Here is a 14,220-nt window from a genome sequence, read left to right on the forward strand (position 1 = left end):
GGAACAGAGCCAACGGCGTGAACTGGGGACCAGTGCTTGACAAGAACATTCTGAGTAGCTCCTGACAAAGCCGACACTGCGGTCTGACCCAGCAGTGAATCTGCACAGCTACCACCTTTGCTGTTCGAGTCAAGTACTCTGGACATCGGAGTGTGTCTAAGAAAAATTAACAATAAGTGAAAATCACAGGTGACCGTGGAAAAATGCTCTCACACCACAGAAGCAGGTAAGTGCACGGTTTTTTAAGTGGAACCTCGCTGTCTTTTTTTAAATACAGAGTAGAGTGGGTTCTTTTTGGTTCTATGTTTTATCGAGATTGTCTATTGATTAAATAATTTAAAAAATACAAAGCATAGGTACTAAGTTAGCCTGGAGCAGTGCTTTTTAGAGCAGTAAGACTGTGCTATTTTCTTGGTCTATAGATTGTTAAGGTGCAAAGATGGGCATTAGTAGAGTAATATGATCTTCCTGTCAGATGTGGGAGATTAAGGAGAGTTTCCATATTACTGATGTCTGCAGGAAGTGCGTTTGGTTCCAAATCCTTTCAGATCGCATAGATCAGCTGGAGCTTCAATTAGAGGCAATTTACAGGAGCTGGGGGGTGTGATGGATGGCAGTTATAGGAGGGGAGAAAAACTGCAGATACAGTCAAGTAGATGGGTTACTGCCAGGAAAGGTAGGAGAGGGAAGCAGGTAGTATAGGAGTCTCCTGTGGCTGACCCAATATCAAACAAGTATGCTGTTTTCGAAAATATAGGGAGGGATAGACTCTGGGGAGTGTAGCACAAACAGCCAAGTTTCTGGTACTGAGACTGGCTCTAATGTAACAAGGGGTACGTCAGGGTCCAAGCCATTGACTGAGATATGGGCACATACAGACATCTCTGCAGCCGACAGCGAGAAATCAGAGTGTGTGTTACCTCCATAGTGCCAGGATCAAGGATATCTCGGACAGGGTGCAGAATATTCTCAAAGGGGAGTGGGACCAGTAGGAGGCCCTTATACACAGTGGAACTATGACATAGGAAGGGAAAAGGATGACATTCTGAACATAGTAATACGAAGTTCGACAGGAACTTTAAAAGGAGGTGCTTGAGGGTAGTAATATCTGGATCATTTCCATTGCTAATGAGTGTAGTGAGGGTAGGAATAGGAGGACAGAGCAGATCAATGTGTGGTTGAGGAGCTGGTGCAGGGTAGAAGGGTTCACATTTTTGGATCATTGGAATCTCTTCTGGGGTAGAAGTGACCTGTACAAGAAGGATGGATTGCACCTGAATTGGAAGGGGACTAATATACTGGCAGGGTGATTTGCTAGAGTTACTAAGGAGAATTTAAAATAGTAAGGTGGGGGTGGGACTCAGGGAGATAGTGAGGAAAGAGATCAGTCTGAATCTGGTACAGTTGGGAAAAGGAGCAAGTCAAACAGTCAGGGCAGGGAGGGACAAAGCAGAGAACAAGGTAAATGGGCGGTACAGTGGCACAGTGGTTAGCACTGCTGCCTCACAACGCCAGAGACCTGGGTTCAATTCCCACCTCAGGCGACTGTGTGTGTGGAGTTTGCACATTCTCCCCGTGTCTGCATGGGTTTCCTCTGGGTGCTCCGGTTTCCTCCCACAATCCAAAAATGTGCAGTTTAGGCGAATTGGCCATTCTAAATTGCCCCTTGTTACATTAGGTGAAGGGGTAAATGTAGGGGAATGGGTCTGGGTGGGTTGCGCTTCGGTGGGTCAGTGTGGACTTGTTGGGCCGAAGGGCCTGTTTCCACACTGTAAGTAAGTAATCTAATCTTGAACAAGTACTTCTCTTCAGTATTTACGAACGAGAGGGACTGTATTGTTGAAGAGGAGAGTGTGAAACGGACTGATAAGCTAGAAGAGATATCTGTTAGGAAGGAAGATGTGTTGGACATTTTGAACAACTTGAGGATAGACAAGTCCCCCGGGCCTGACGGGATATATCCTAGGATTATGTGGGAAGCAAGAGAGGAAATTGCAGTACCGTTGGCAATGATCTTCTCGTCTTCACTGGCAACGGGGGTGGTACCAGGGGACTGGAGAGTAGCGAATGTTGTGCCCCTGTTCAAAAAAGGGAATAGGGATAACCCCGGGAATTACAGGCCAGTTAGTCTTACTTCTGTGGTAGGCAAAGTAATGGAAAGGGTACTGAGGGATAGGATTTACGAGTATCTGGAACGGCACTGCTTGATTAGGGACAGCCAGCACGGATTTGTGAAGGGTAGGTCTTGCCTTACAAGTCTTATTGAATTCTTCGAGGAGGTGACCAAGCATGTGGATGAGGGTAGAGCAGTGGATGTAGTGTACATGGATTTTAGTAAGGCATTTGATAAGGTTCCCCATGGTAGGCTTATGCGGAAAGTCAGGAGGCATGGGATAGAGGGAAATTTGGCCAATTGGATAGAAAACTGGCTAACCGGTCGAAGTCAGAGAGTGGTGGTAGATGGTAAATATTCAGCATGGAGTCCAGTTACAAGTGGAGTTCCGCAGGGATCAGTTCTGGGTCCTCTGCTGTTTGTAATTTTTATTAATGACTTAGATGAGGGAGTCGAAGGGTGGGTCAGTAAATTTGCAGATGATACAAAGATAGGTGGAGTTGTGGACAGTGAGGAGGGCTGTTGTCGGCTGCAGAGGGACTTAGATATGATGCAGAGCTGGGCTGAGGAGTGGCAGATGGAGTTCAACCCTGCCAAGTGTGAAGTTGTCCATTTTGGAAGAACAAATAAGAATGCGGAATACAGGGTTAATGGTAGGGTTCTTGGTCAGGTGGAGGAACAGAGGGATCTTGGGGTCTATGTACATAGATCTTTGAAGGTTGCCACTCAGGTGGATAGAGTTTGTAAGAAGGCCTATGGAGTATTATCGTTCATTAGCAGAGGGATTGAATTCAAGAGTCGTGAGGTGATGTTGCAGCTGTACAGGACTTTGGTTAGGCCACATTTGGAGTACTGTGTGCAGTTCTGGTCGCCTCACTTTAGGAAAGATGTGGAAGCTTTGGAGAGGGTGCAGAGAAGATTTACCAGGATGTTGCCTGGAATGGAGAGTAGGTCATACGAGGATAGGTTGAGAGTTCTCGGCCTTTTCTCGTTGGAACGGCGAAGGATGAGGGGTGACTTGATAGAGGTTTATAAGATGATCAGAGGAATAGATAGAGTAGACAGTCAGAAACTTTTTCCCCGGGTACAACAGAGTGTTACAAGGGGACATAAATTTAAGGTGAAGGGTGGAAGGTATAGGGGAGATGTCAGGGGTGGGTTCTTCACCCAGAGAGTGGTGGGGGCATGGAATGCGCTGCCCGTGGGAGTGGTAGAGTCAGATTCATTGGCGACCTTTAAGCGGCATTTGGATAGGTACATGGATGGGTGCTTAATCTAGGATAGAAGTTCGGCACAACATCGTGGGCCGAAGGGCCTGTTCTGTGCTGTATTGTTCTATGTTCTATGTTCTATGTTCTAAACTGCATTTACTTCAATGCAAGGGGCCTAACAGGGAAGGCACATGAACTCAGATGTGGTTCGGAACATAGGACTGGGATATCATAATGGAGATGTGGCTCAGGGATGAACAGGACTGGCAGCTTCATGTTCTGGCATACAAGTGTTACAGGAAGGATAGAAAGGGAGGCAAGAGAGGAGGGGGACTGGCATTTTTGAGAAGGGATAACATTACGGCTGTGCTGAGGGAGGATATTCCTGGGAATACATCCAAGGAAGTTACTTGGGTTGAACTGAGAAACAAGAGTATGATTACCTTTTTTGGATTGTGCTGTAGACCCCTCAATAGTCAGCAGGAAATTGAGAAACAAATTTGTAAAGGAGGCTTCGGTTATCTGTAAGAATAATGGGGTGGTAATGGTAGGGGATTTTAACTTTCCAAACGTGACTTGGTCTGTGAGTTTTGAGAAGATTTGTAGCTTAGGTTGAGGTTCTGGATGTAGGTTTGCTTGCTGGATGACTGGGTTTGAAATACTATTAAGGGTTTAGATGGATAGAAATTTGTAAAGTGTGTACAACAAAATTTTCTGATTCAGTTTGTGGATGCATCCACTAAAGAAGGTGAAAATCTTGACCCACTCTTCGGAAATAAGGCAGGGCAGGTGACTGAGGTGTCAGTGGGGGAGCACTTTGGGGCCAGTGACCATAATCATATTAGTTTTAAAATAGTGATGGAAAAGGATAAACAGGATCTAAAAGTTGAAGTTCTAAATTGGAGGAAGGCCAATTTTGACAGTATTAGGCAAGAAGCTTGAAAGTTAATTGGGAGCAGATGTTCGCAGCCTTCAAAAAGTGAGATGCCAGTCCAGATACGGTATGTTCCTGTTAGGGTGAAAGGCAAGACTGGTCGATGTAGGGAATGCCAGATAACTCGAGAAATTGAGGTCTTGGTCACGAAGAAGAAGGAAGCCTATGTCAGGTATAGACAGCAGAGATCGAGTGAATCCTTATAACGGCAGCCAGAATATACTTAAAGAGGGAAATCAGGATGGGAAAAAGGGGACATGAGATAGCTTTGGCATTTAGGGTTAAGGAGAATCCAAAAGGATTTTATAAAATCATTAAGGACAAAAGGGTGACGAGGGAGAGATTAGGAGGCTGGAATCGAACCCAGGTCCCTGGCGCTGTAAGGCAGCAGTGCTAACCACTGAGCCACCATGCCTATTTTCATTTCTGATTCCCAGCATCAACAATACACTGTTTCACTATTACGTTTCAGGATTTTAGTTTCAAGTGAAATGCACCATGACAGTGATGCAAGACTATAAATAGCACAGCGTGGTTGTTTAACTATTCTTGTCATGGGATTGCCACAAAACTTTTATAGTTTTATCATAAATTTTGATTTAAAACTTTGAAATTTTGTATATGTTTTCAACTTGCAAATTTTAAACATCACTGGGGTATCACAGTAAAGAACAAAGATTTTCAATTCTCCAAGATTAAAACATACATTCAGTCAGCATGCTTAAATGTAAAATATGATCTTCTGAATTACAAGTAGCTCAGTGGTGAAATAAGTATGTGACAAGAAAATTGGATGCATTGATGTTAAGGGCTGTCACTCTTACCTCACCTTTGAATTGAGCTTTTTTGTCCATGTTTGAACCCATGTTTGAACCAATGTTGTAATGAGGTCAGGAGCTGAGTGGCCCTGGCAAAACCCAAAGTGGGTGTCACTGAGCAGGTGTTGCTTGTAATTAATGACACCTTCCACCGCCTATTGATAATCCAGAGTAGATTGATGGGACAGTACCTGGCCAGGTTGGATTGGTCCTTTGCTTGTATACGTAGGACAAACCTGGGCAATTTTCCATATTGTTGAGTAGATGCCAGTATTGTAACTGTACTGGAAGTGCAACAAGGTCTGCAGCACATGGCTTATATATTGTTGCTGAGATGCTGTCAGGGCCAATAGCCTATGCAGTCTCCAGGGCCTCCAACAGTTTCTTGATATCATGTGGAGTGAATCAAACTGGCTGAGGATAGGTATCTGTGACGCTGGGGACTTCTGGAGGAGACGGAGATGGATCATCCATGGATTCGAACCTAGGTCTCTGGATTACAAGTCTAGCGATACCAGATCGCTAGACCAGGTCCCTGGTGCTATGAGGCAGCAGTGCTAGCCATCAGGCCTATTTTCAGTTCTGATTCCTAGCATCTACAGTACGCTGGTTCACTATTATATTTCTGGATTTTAGTTTCAAGTGAAATGTGACATGACAACGATGTAAGACTATAAATAGCACAGGGTGGTAGTTTAACTATTCTGGTCATGGGATTACCAAAAATTGTTTTATAGTTTTGTCATAAATTTTGATTTACAACTTTGAAATTATGTATATACTTTCAACTTGTAATTTAGGATTTCTTCTCATTTTAAACATCACTGGGGTATCACAGTAAAGATTTTCATTTCCCCAAGATTAAAATATACACTTAGTCAGAATGCTTAAACATAAAGTATGATCTCCTGAATTACAAGTAGTTCAGTGAAACAAGACACATGTATGCGACAAGAAAATTGGATGCATTGCTTCTGAAAAGAGCACAATGCGGTCCCGTCCAAACACATTCAAAGCAATGAACAGGTGTTTATCGGATAAGCAGTAATTCCCCATTCGCACATCAGTGTTATTAAGGTTAAAAAATTGCTCTTGGGTAACACTATGAATTCTCATGTCACTTCCAACGCAGATGTTGTCATATCTGTCAGCTATAACCATATGGGAATAAGACAGTTTGACATTTAATTATCTCTATCCAAACCTCCTTCCACTTTATTAAATAAATTGGTTAAATCACTGTCACACTATGTCTTGTCACTCACTGAGCATTGACAGCTGAGTGCAGAACACAGTCCTCTAAAAATGTCCGAGGTCGTGCAGTCAGCTAAGATTTAAACTCTGGTTTGAGACTAAGCTGAATTTTTAAATTTGATTGAACTTGTAAAAAAATTTCCATCCGTGTATTATGAGATAATTCTTCTGAACATGCTGGAACAACCAGTTACCCACACACACTATGCGTGAAACATTAGAAGGTCACCAAAGACTGTCTTTTTCATGGAATAGAATGGAAATGCTTCTTAGGCATGTAGAACACACTTGTGTATTTGGTATCCAGAATTATGTTATTGTAAAAGTTCGGAGACAATGGTGAACTGAGCCAGAGTGGGAACTCAATCATTGAGCATGCTGGCGACAGAAGTCAATGGATTTCTGGATAATCATGATAGCAAGGGAAACAGAGATAGCACAGGAAAGTGGCACTGAAGCAGACGATCAGCCATGATCAATTTAAATAGTGGAGCACGCTTGATGGGATGAATGTCCTACTTCTAGTCTTTTAGTTCCCAACTTGCTTTTACACAGCTCATTTGACATCCTTGAGGTGTTTCAAAACATTTGACAGCCAATTAATTACTTTTGTCAAGTAGTCACTGCTGCCCTGTAAGGCAAGACAGTGTACAAATCAGTTCCCACAAACAGCATAAATGTAGTTTTGTTTAGAGTGCAATTATTGGTAAGACAATAGGGAACCATTCTCAAACTTCAAATAGCATCATGTGAGCTTTTACCATTTATCTGGGCTGACAGCTGGTGTAAACTGTGACTCAATAAATTATATTCTTGCCTCTAACTCAAGTTTGAGGGTTTAGGTCTCAACTTCAGAGACATGAACAAACATGAAGTCTGGACTGATGCCCCAATGCAGTAAAGGTGTCATCTTTCAGATTCAACATTAAACCAAGGCCCTGTCTCTGGATTAAAGTGGTGCTGGAAAAGCCCTGTCTCTGCCTCCTTCTAGGATGTCAAGGGTTTCATTCAATACTTCATAGAACAGAAAGACTCTGACCAAAACCGAACCTTGGGAAATTGAAACGGTAAAAGGCGTTATTTTAAAGCAAGTCTTTCTTTCTTGATAGAACTTATCTGAAAAGGGCAATTCACGAGTGCATGGCTCTGTCGGTACTGTACTAAAGTTGCTCTTGTTTTGATTAATATTCTTGGTCACTCTATGTCTATATGCACATATTACTTCAGTTTAATACTTAATCAAAAGGAACCTACTTGTTCTGGGATTGAAAATGCAGTCAAAAATAAATGCTAGAAAGAAAGAAGTTACACTTTCTAACCTCACTTATCCCGTTCCCATACCATCCAAAGGAAATACAGTCACAGTAGTTAGGTTGGTCAATACTGTAAATGAGATCATGCACATAGTTAATCCTTTTTATTTCCAGTTAGTGAAGGAAGAAATATTTACTGGGACTGCAAAGGAATGCCACTGTTCACCTTGCAACAGCTACTAGAAGTAATAGAATCCCTGAAGGTAAGTGGAAAGGCAAATTACATCAGGGAAACCGGCCATCCCACATTTCACGAGACTGGCCTATAATTTACATTGCTGTCCTGTGGGTGGTCAATGATTTCTTTGCACAGCAATAGGGAGACAGGAGCCTCCTCTTGCTACTGCTGTGCATCTTTGTCACTGGATGTTTACTCAGCAACATCAGATGATGAATGGCTTTACCAGTTGGCGGAGTTAGGTGATGAATGGAAGGAGGTACTTTGCTTTTCCTATTTTCTAATCTTTTCAGCATGTAGGAATTGATTATCACTTAGCTATTTGGTGAGTATCTGATAAAGAGTTGAGATCTATTGTATTCCTAAAGTTAAATTAGCGCAGGAACATTTGGTAGGGTTAACAAAATATGTTAAACAAACAAGTAATGAGATAATTGAGCAATTAACTGAAACACATTAAGAATGGCAGGAGGGGCTGCAGCATGTGGGAACTCCAGCCATCAGTGTGATCCAGGAAAATCTCAGCTCAGGGTTTATGAGCTGGAGGCTGAAGGAGAGGCACTGAAACACATCAAGGAGCTGGAGCGTTACCTGGGTTCTTTGAAACACATGGCTCAGGCAATAATCCAGAATCTTTGAGATGTTGCTTCTCAGTGACTACAACTGAAACAGCTAAGGGAACCCAGGGAAGAGGAGTGCAGGAGACTTAGTCATTTTAATTGTTCAACAGGCGTGAGGTTCTCTCAGCCTTTTTGAATGAGAGTAAGGGCTGCAATGGGTGGCACGGTGACTCACTGGTTGGCACTGCTGCCTCACAATTCCAGGGAACTGGGTTCAATTCCAGCTTTGGGTGACTGTGTGGAGTTTGCACATTCTCCCGTGTCTGCGTGGGTTTCCTCCGGGTGCTCCAGTTTCCTCCCATAGTCCAAAGATGTACAGATTAAATGGATTGACCATGCTAAATTGTCTGGGAACGTGAAGGGTAGGTAAATTAGCCATGGGAAATGTAGGGTTATGGATATAGGATCATGGACTGGAATCTGGGTAGGATACTCTTCAGAGGCTCAATATAGACTCAATGAGTCGAATAGCCTCTTTCCGCATTTGTAGGGATTCTATTACTCTTAATTTGGTGCCTAGCTCCTTATACTGACTTTCCCATGTCACACCCTTTACATATTGCACTGAATTGCTGCTAATCGTGAACTATTTACCTTCACAGGAAAGTCCATGAGAAGTGACGCCAGAGAGACTTTCTCGGCAGACATTGCAGAATGTAGGTCGGGCATGGGAGCAGGCGTACCAGTTATGCATCCCTGAGAAATGCTCCACGTTAAACTGTGCAGTCTGGCAGAGGAGAAAGCAGGTCTGTTTACCAGTGTAAAATTCACAAAACATACAAAATTCAAAGATTTTCCCGATATTGTTAAAAATGTTTGTGAAACGCTACTTATGCAATTGATTTACTTCAGTTCAATTGTTTGCCCTAACAGTTACCTTTCTATCTATGTGCACTAACAATTAATACAATCTTATGAACTCCAAATGGATCAACAACATATCATTAATTCTTCAGAATAACGAAACAAAACAAAACATCACCTCTCAGGATTCAATATTACAATTTCAAATTCTACTGCAGTCTTTCCTGATAGGAGCATGTACCAGGAGTTCAAGATGGTATGATAAGCTGAACAGTCAGTATGAGGGAGACTTCACTGGTGTGACATTGACGCAGAGCGAGGAACTGAAAATTTGAGGCAAAGCAGGAATTAAACTAGTAAACTAGCAAGTTTCAGAATCGACCAAATTTCAGAATCTAATGAGAACCAATAGACGTTAACAAAGTTAAAATAGCCCAGTTAAACAGGTTGTTTAACATGCCTAATACTGCCAGTTATCTGTCAAGCACCAGAAATTGCATGCCTGAATTAGGTGTTGATAACTGTAGCAGAATGTCAGAAAATAAAAACAAGTGACTCATCAGTCTAAAGATAAACAGGTGAGGTGGACTGGCCATGCTAAATTGTCCACGGTGTTCAGGGATGTGCAGGCAAAGTGGATTAGCCATGGGAAATGGACAATTACAGGGATAGAATAAGGGTGCGGGTGCGGGTGGGATGCTCTTCGGAGAGTAGGTGTGGACTCACCGGGCCAAATGGCCTACTTCCACACTATAGGGATTCAATGAACTAAGAATTCACTGCGAGACTGAGGACAATCTCTCCCACAGTAAGGCAGAGTAACTGAAAATTTGGATCAAAATGAAAATGTGGGGTGAGGGCAGGTGCTTTAATTAAGGTTTAATACAGGCAATTAAATCTCCAGAGCAAGAAGTGAATGGGAGAAGAAATGTGGTGATGATCGAAAGGCCTTTGCTCATTTTCCCGTGTCTGTGAGAGTTTCCTCCAGGTGCTCCGGTGTCCTCCCATAGCCCAAAGATGTGCAGGTTAGGTGGGCTGGCCACGCTAAGTTGTCCATAGTGTCCAGGGATGTGCAGGCTGGATAGATTTGCCAAGGGAAATGGGGGTTTACAGGGATAAAGATATAGGGCTGGGGCTGAGTGGGCTGCTCTTCAGAGGTTTGGTGCAGACTTGATGGGCTGAATGGACTCCTTCCATACTGTAGGGATTCTATGATTCAATAGAGGCCAATGCTGGAGAGACTTCATGAGTGCAGAGCAAGCAGTATGTACATTTTGACGAATGCATGAAGTTATGGACAAACACACCAATAACAAATATCAGCAAGCTTGAGCTCACGCGATCAGAACTTGAGTAGTGGCTGTAGTCAGTGTTGTGTATCTAGGAGAAAGAGAACTGTGTGGACAGCACACAGAGAGGTGGTCACATAAGCAGGTTATAAGTGAACAGGCAGAGAGGGAATCAATTACCAGGCAGCGAAAGAAAACCAGACAGGTAGTGAAAGGGTCCCCAGGTTTAACGTTTACGAATCAGTGTTCCATTCTGGATATGGGTGAGGGCAATATTTCCTCAAGGGAGCACAACCAAAGCCAATGCTGTAGTATCAAGAGTTTCTCAGCTTTATAGGAGAGGAGGAAGGAGAATGGAAGCACGATAGCTTTAGGGGATTCCTCTGTGGCAGAAAAAGTCAGTCAACCATTGGTGACCAACAATACTCTGGATTGTATAAGATTAAAAGAGAACACATCCAAAGTTGTGAGACATAGCAGTAATTCTGAGAACTGGGAGTTGTACAGAATTTTACAAAAGGAGGGACATGAGATTAAAATGGAAAGGGAGAACAGAATATGAATGTAATATAGTACAAAACATGAAAATGGACTGTAAAAGCTTCTACAGATGTGTTAAAAAGAACAGTTTGGCTTTAACAAATGTGGATCCATTAAAATGCAGAGAACGTATCAGGGGAAATCAGAGAAATGACAGAACCTAAGTGATTATTTGGGTCTGTTTTCAAAAGAGTTAAACATAGTTCTTAGAGCTAAACAGATCAAAGGTTATAGGGAGAAAGTGGGAACAGAGTACTGAGTTGGATGATCAGCCATAATCATACTACATCGCGGAGGAGGGTGAAAGGGCCAGATGGCCTACCTAGCTCCTGTTTTCTATGTTTCAATGAGGAAAATGCACCAAATTTCCAAGAGGCAGAGATCTAAGTGGCTAGGTTAAATGAGGGGCTGAAGGAAATTATGCACCTCGTTCTGCTCAGAAACCACTCGGTACTGTAGATCTATCAACACCTGCTGTCCTTTCCCACCTCAACCGAATGGCCATAGCTCACTTGGGAACACTGGAATTGCAGGAGGCCATTCAGCATCATGAACCTATCTTGCCATTCAATGAGATCACCAAACTCCCTCAACTTGCCTTATTCCATATCAGTTAATAACGGATTTCTACAATTCTATCATCACTTCTACCCCTCTGTATTTCAGCAGATGTTTAACATCAGGGTAATTTCACCCAAAGTCCAGAATAGGAGGTTTGGAGAATGAGAGTTAGAACTCATTGTGTCAAAATTACACCATCCCAATTATCCAAGTCATAGGCATCAGGGAAATACAGTGCATGAAGCTTCCAACTGCCCCCTCGTCAATCAGCCCAGAATTAAATCATTCACCCAACTACAGACACCCTCTTCAAACTGAAGGTAACTTCAGACATAGAAGGGTAGAATTCCAATGGCTCATATCAGTATCAAGAAAACTACTCTCAGCTGGTAGTCCAAGAGATAGTTAAAGACTTCCCTCGGGCAGATTGACCCACAATGCCTGGTTTGTGATGTGAAGTTATTAACTGTCACAGAATCCCGACATTGTGGAAGTAGGCCATTCAGCCCTTCAAGTCCACAACGACCTTCCGAAGAGCAACACACCCAGACATCCCCACCCCCACCCTGAAACCCTGCATGGCTAAACCACCCATGTGGCAGATCCCTGGATACTATGGGCAATTTAGCATAGCCAATCCACATAACCTGCACATCTTTGGACTGTGGGAGAAAACCAGAACACCTGGAGGAGACCCATGAAGACATGAGGAGAAGGTGCAAAGTCCATGCAGATTGTCACCCAAGAGTGGAATCGAATTCAGGACCATGGCATTGTGGGGCAGCAGTGCTAACCACTGAATCACTGTGTCATTGTGAGAGTGAGTTGCACTGAAGGTATGAAGAACTGGAAGCTTACCTCATAGTGTTCTCTACTCTGCACAGATTTTAATGAAGAGATCCAGTCTTCCATTTCTTTTCTGTTTTCAGCACAAAGAATGAGTCTTCTGAATGGTGTGATTATCTGAAACACAATTCTCTCGTGAATAAACTCATATCATTAAAAATTACACATGTTTGAAAATTAAACATTCTGTCGAGACTATTTAAATGATATAGTTGAACAGCAGAGTTATAAAGTTATAGAGATGTACAACATGGAAACAGACCCTTTGGTCCAACTCATCCATACTGATCAGATATCCTAAATTAATGCAGTCCCAAGTGCCAACACTTGGCTCATATCTCTCTAAAATCTTCCTATGTACCATTAAGATGTCTTTTAATTGTTGTTATTGTACCAATTCCTCTGGCAGTTCATTCCATACAAGCACTCTCTATGAAAAAGTTGCCCCTTTTAAAGCTTTCCCCTCTCACCCTAAACTAATGTCCTCTAGTTCTGGAGTTTCCCCCAATCCAGGGGGAAGACTTCGTCTATTTACCCTATCCCTGTCCCTCATAATTTAATAAACCTCTATAAGGTCACCCCTCAGCCTCCGACGCTCGAGGGAAAACAGCCCCAGCCTGTTCAGCCTCTTCCTACGGCTCTGGCAACATCCTAGTAAATCTTTTCTGAACCCTTTCAAATTTCACAACATCCTTCCTATAGGAGGGAGACCAGAATTGCACACAATATTCCAAAAGTGGCCTAACCGCAACACAGCCTCCCAATTGTTATACTCAATGCTCTTGCCAAGAAAGGAAAGCATACTACATGCTTCCTACACTATCCTATCCACATAAGACTCCACCTTCAAGGAACTATGAACCTGCACTCCAAGATCTCTTTGTTCAGCAACACTCCCAAGGACCTCACCATTAAGTGGAAAAGTCTTGACCTGATTTGCTTTTCCAAAATGCAGTACCTGCAGTTCTAGTCGTACTGAGGTAACCTACTTCGCTGTCCACTACACCTCCAATTTTGGTATCATCTGCAACTTTACTAACTATACCTCCTCTGTTCACAGCCAAATCATTTACATAAATGACAAAAAGCAGTGGACTCAGCATCGATCCTTGTGGCACATTGCTGGTCATAGGCCTCCAGTCTGAAAAATAACCCTTCACCACCACCCTCTGTCTTCTACCTTTGAGCCAGTTCTGTATCCAAATGACTAGTTTTCCCTGTATTGCAAGTGATCGAACCTTATTAACCAGTCTACCATGAGGAACCTTGTCGAAAGCCTTACCGAAATCCATAAAGATCATGTCTACCACTCAGCTTTCATCATTCCTCTTTGTTACTTCTTCAAAAAACTCAATCAAGTTAGTCAGGTATTATTTCCCATGCACAAAGCTATGTAGACTATCCATAATCATTCCTTGCATGAGGATGAGTACCTCGCCAAGACCTTCCCCACACCTCCATTTCATGCCTTTAAACAGCCACCAAACCTCAAACAGATCATTGCTTGTACCAAACTGCTTGGCTTTTAGGACAATACCATACAACCTTGTCACGGTAGACACTGGAATATGTGTCAGAGTGTCGACACGGATACCACCATTACACATGGGGACACTTCCCACCATGTACGTGGCAGGTATTCATGCGACTCAGCTAGCGTTGTCTATCTCATACACTGCAGGCAAGGTTGCCCTGAGGCATGGTACATTGGTGAAACCGAGCAGAGGCTACGGCAACGG

General features: G+C 42.9%; 1 protein-coding gene across 7 annotated transcripts in view; it reads right to left on the bottom strand.

Moving 5' to 3' along the window:
• dgkh (diacylglycerol kinase, eta) overlaps positions 1-14,220 on the bottom strand; it is a 569,987-nt gene that overhangs the window by 199,151 nt on the left and 356,616 nt on the right. For all 7 annotated transcript variants that reach the window (XR_011962527.1, XM_072584802.1, XM_072584800.1 and 4 more), the window contains 2 exons: positions 12,494-12,598; positions 9,036-9,168 (listed from right to left, as the gene is read on the bottom strand). Coding sequence is in view for 6 of the 7 variants with exons in the window: in XM_072584802.1 (XP_072440903.1) it covers positions 9,036-9,168; positions 12,494-12,598 (238 nt within the window). In the remaining variant the exon portion in view is untranslated. The remainder of the gene's footprint in view (positions 1-9,035; positions 9,169-12,493; positions 12,599-14,220) is intronic.

This window comes from Chiloscyllium punctatum, chromosome 15 (genome assembly GCF_047496795.1).
Source record: "Chiloscyllium punctatum isolate Juve2018m chromosome 15, sChiPun1.3, whole genome shotgun sequence".
Lineage (NCBI taxonomy): Eukaryota > Metazoa > Chordata > Chondrichthyes > Orectolobiformes > Hemiscylliidae > Chiloscyllium > Chiloscyllium punctatum.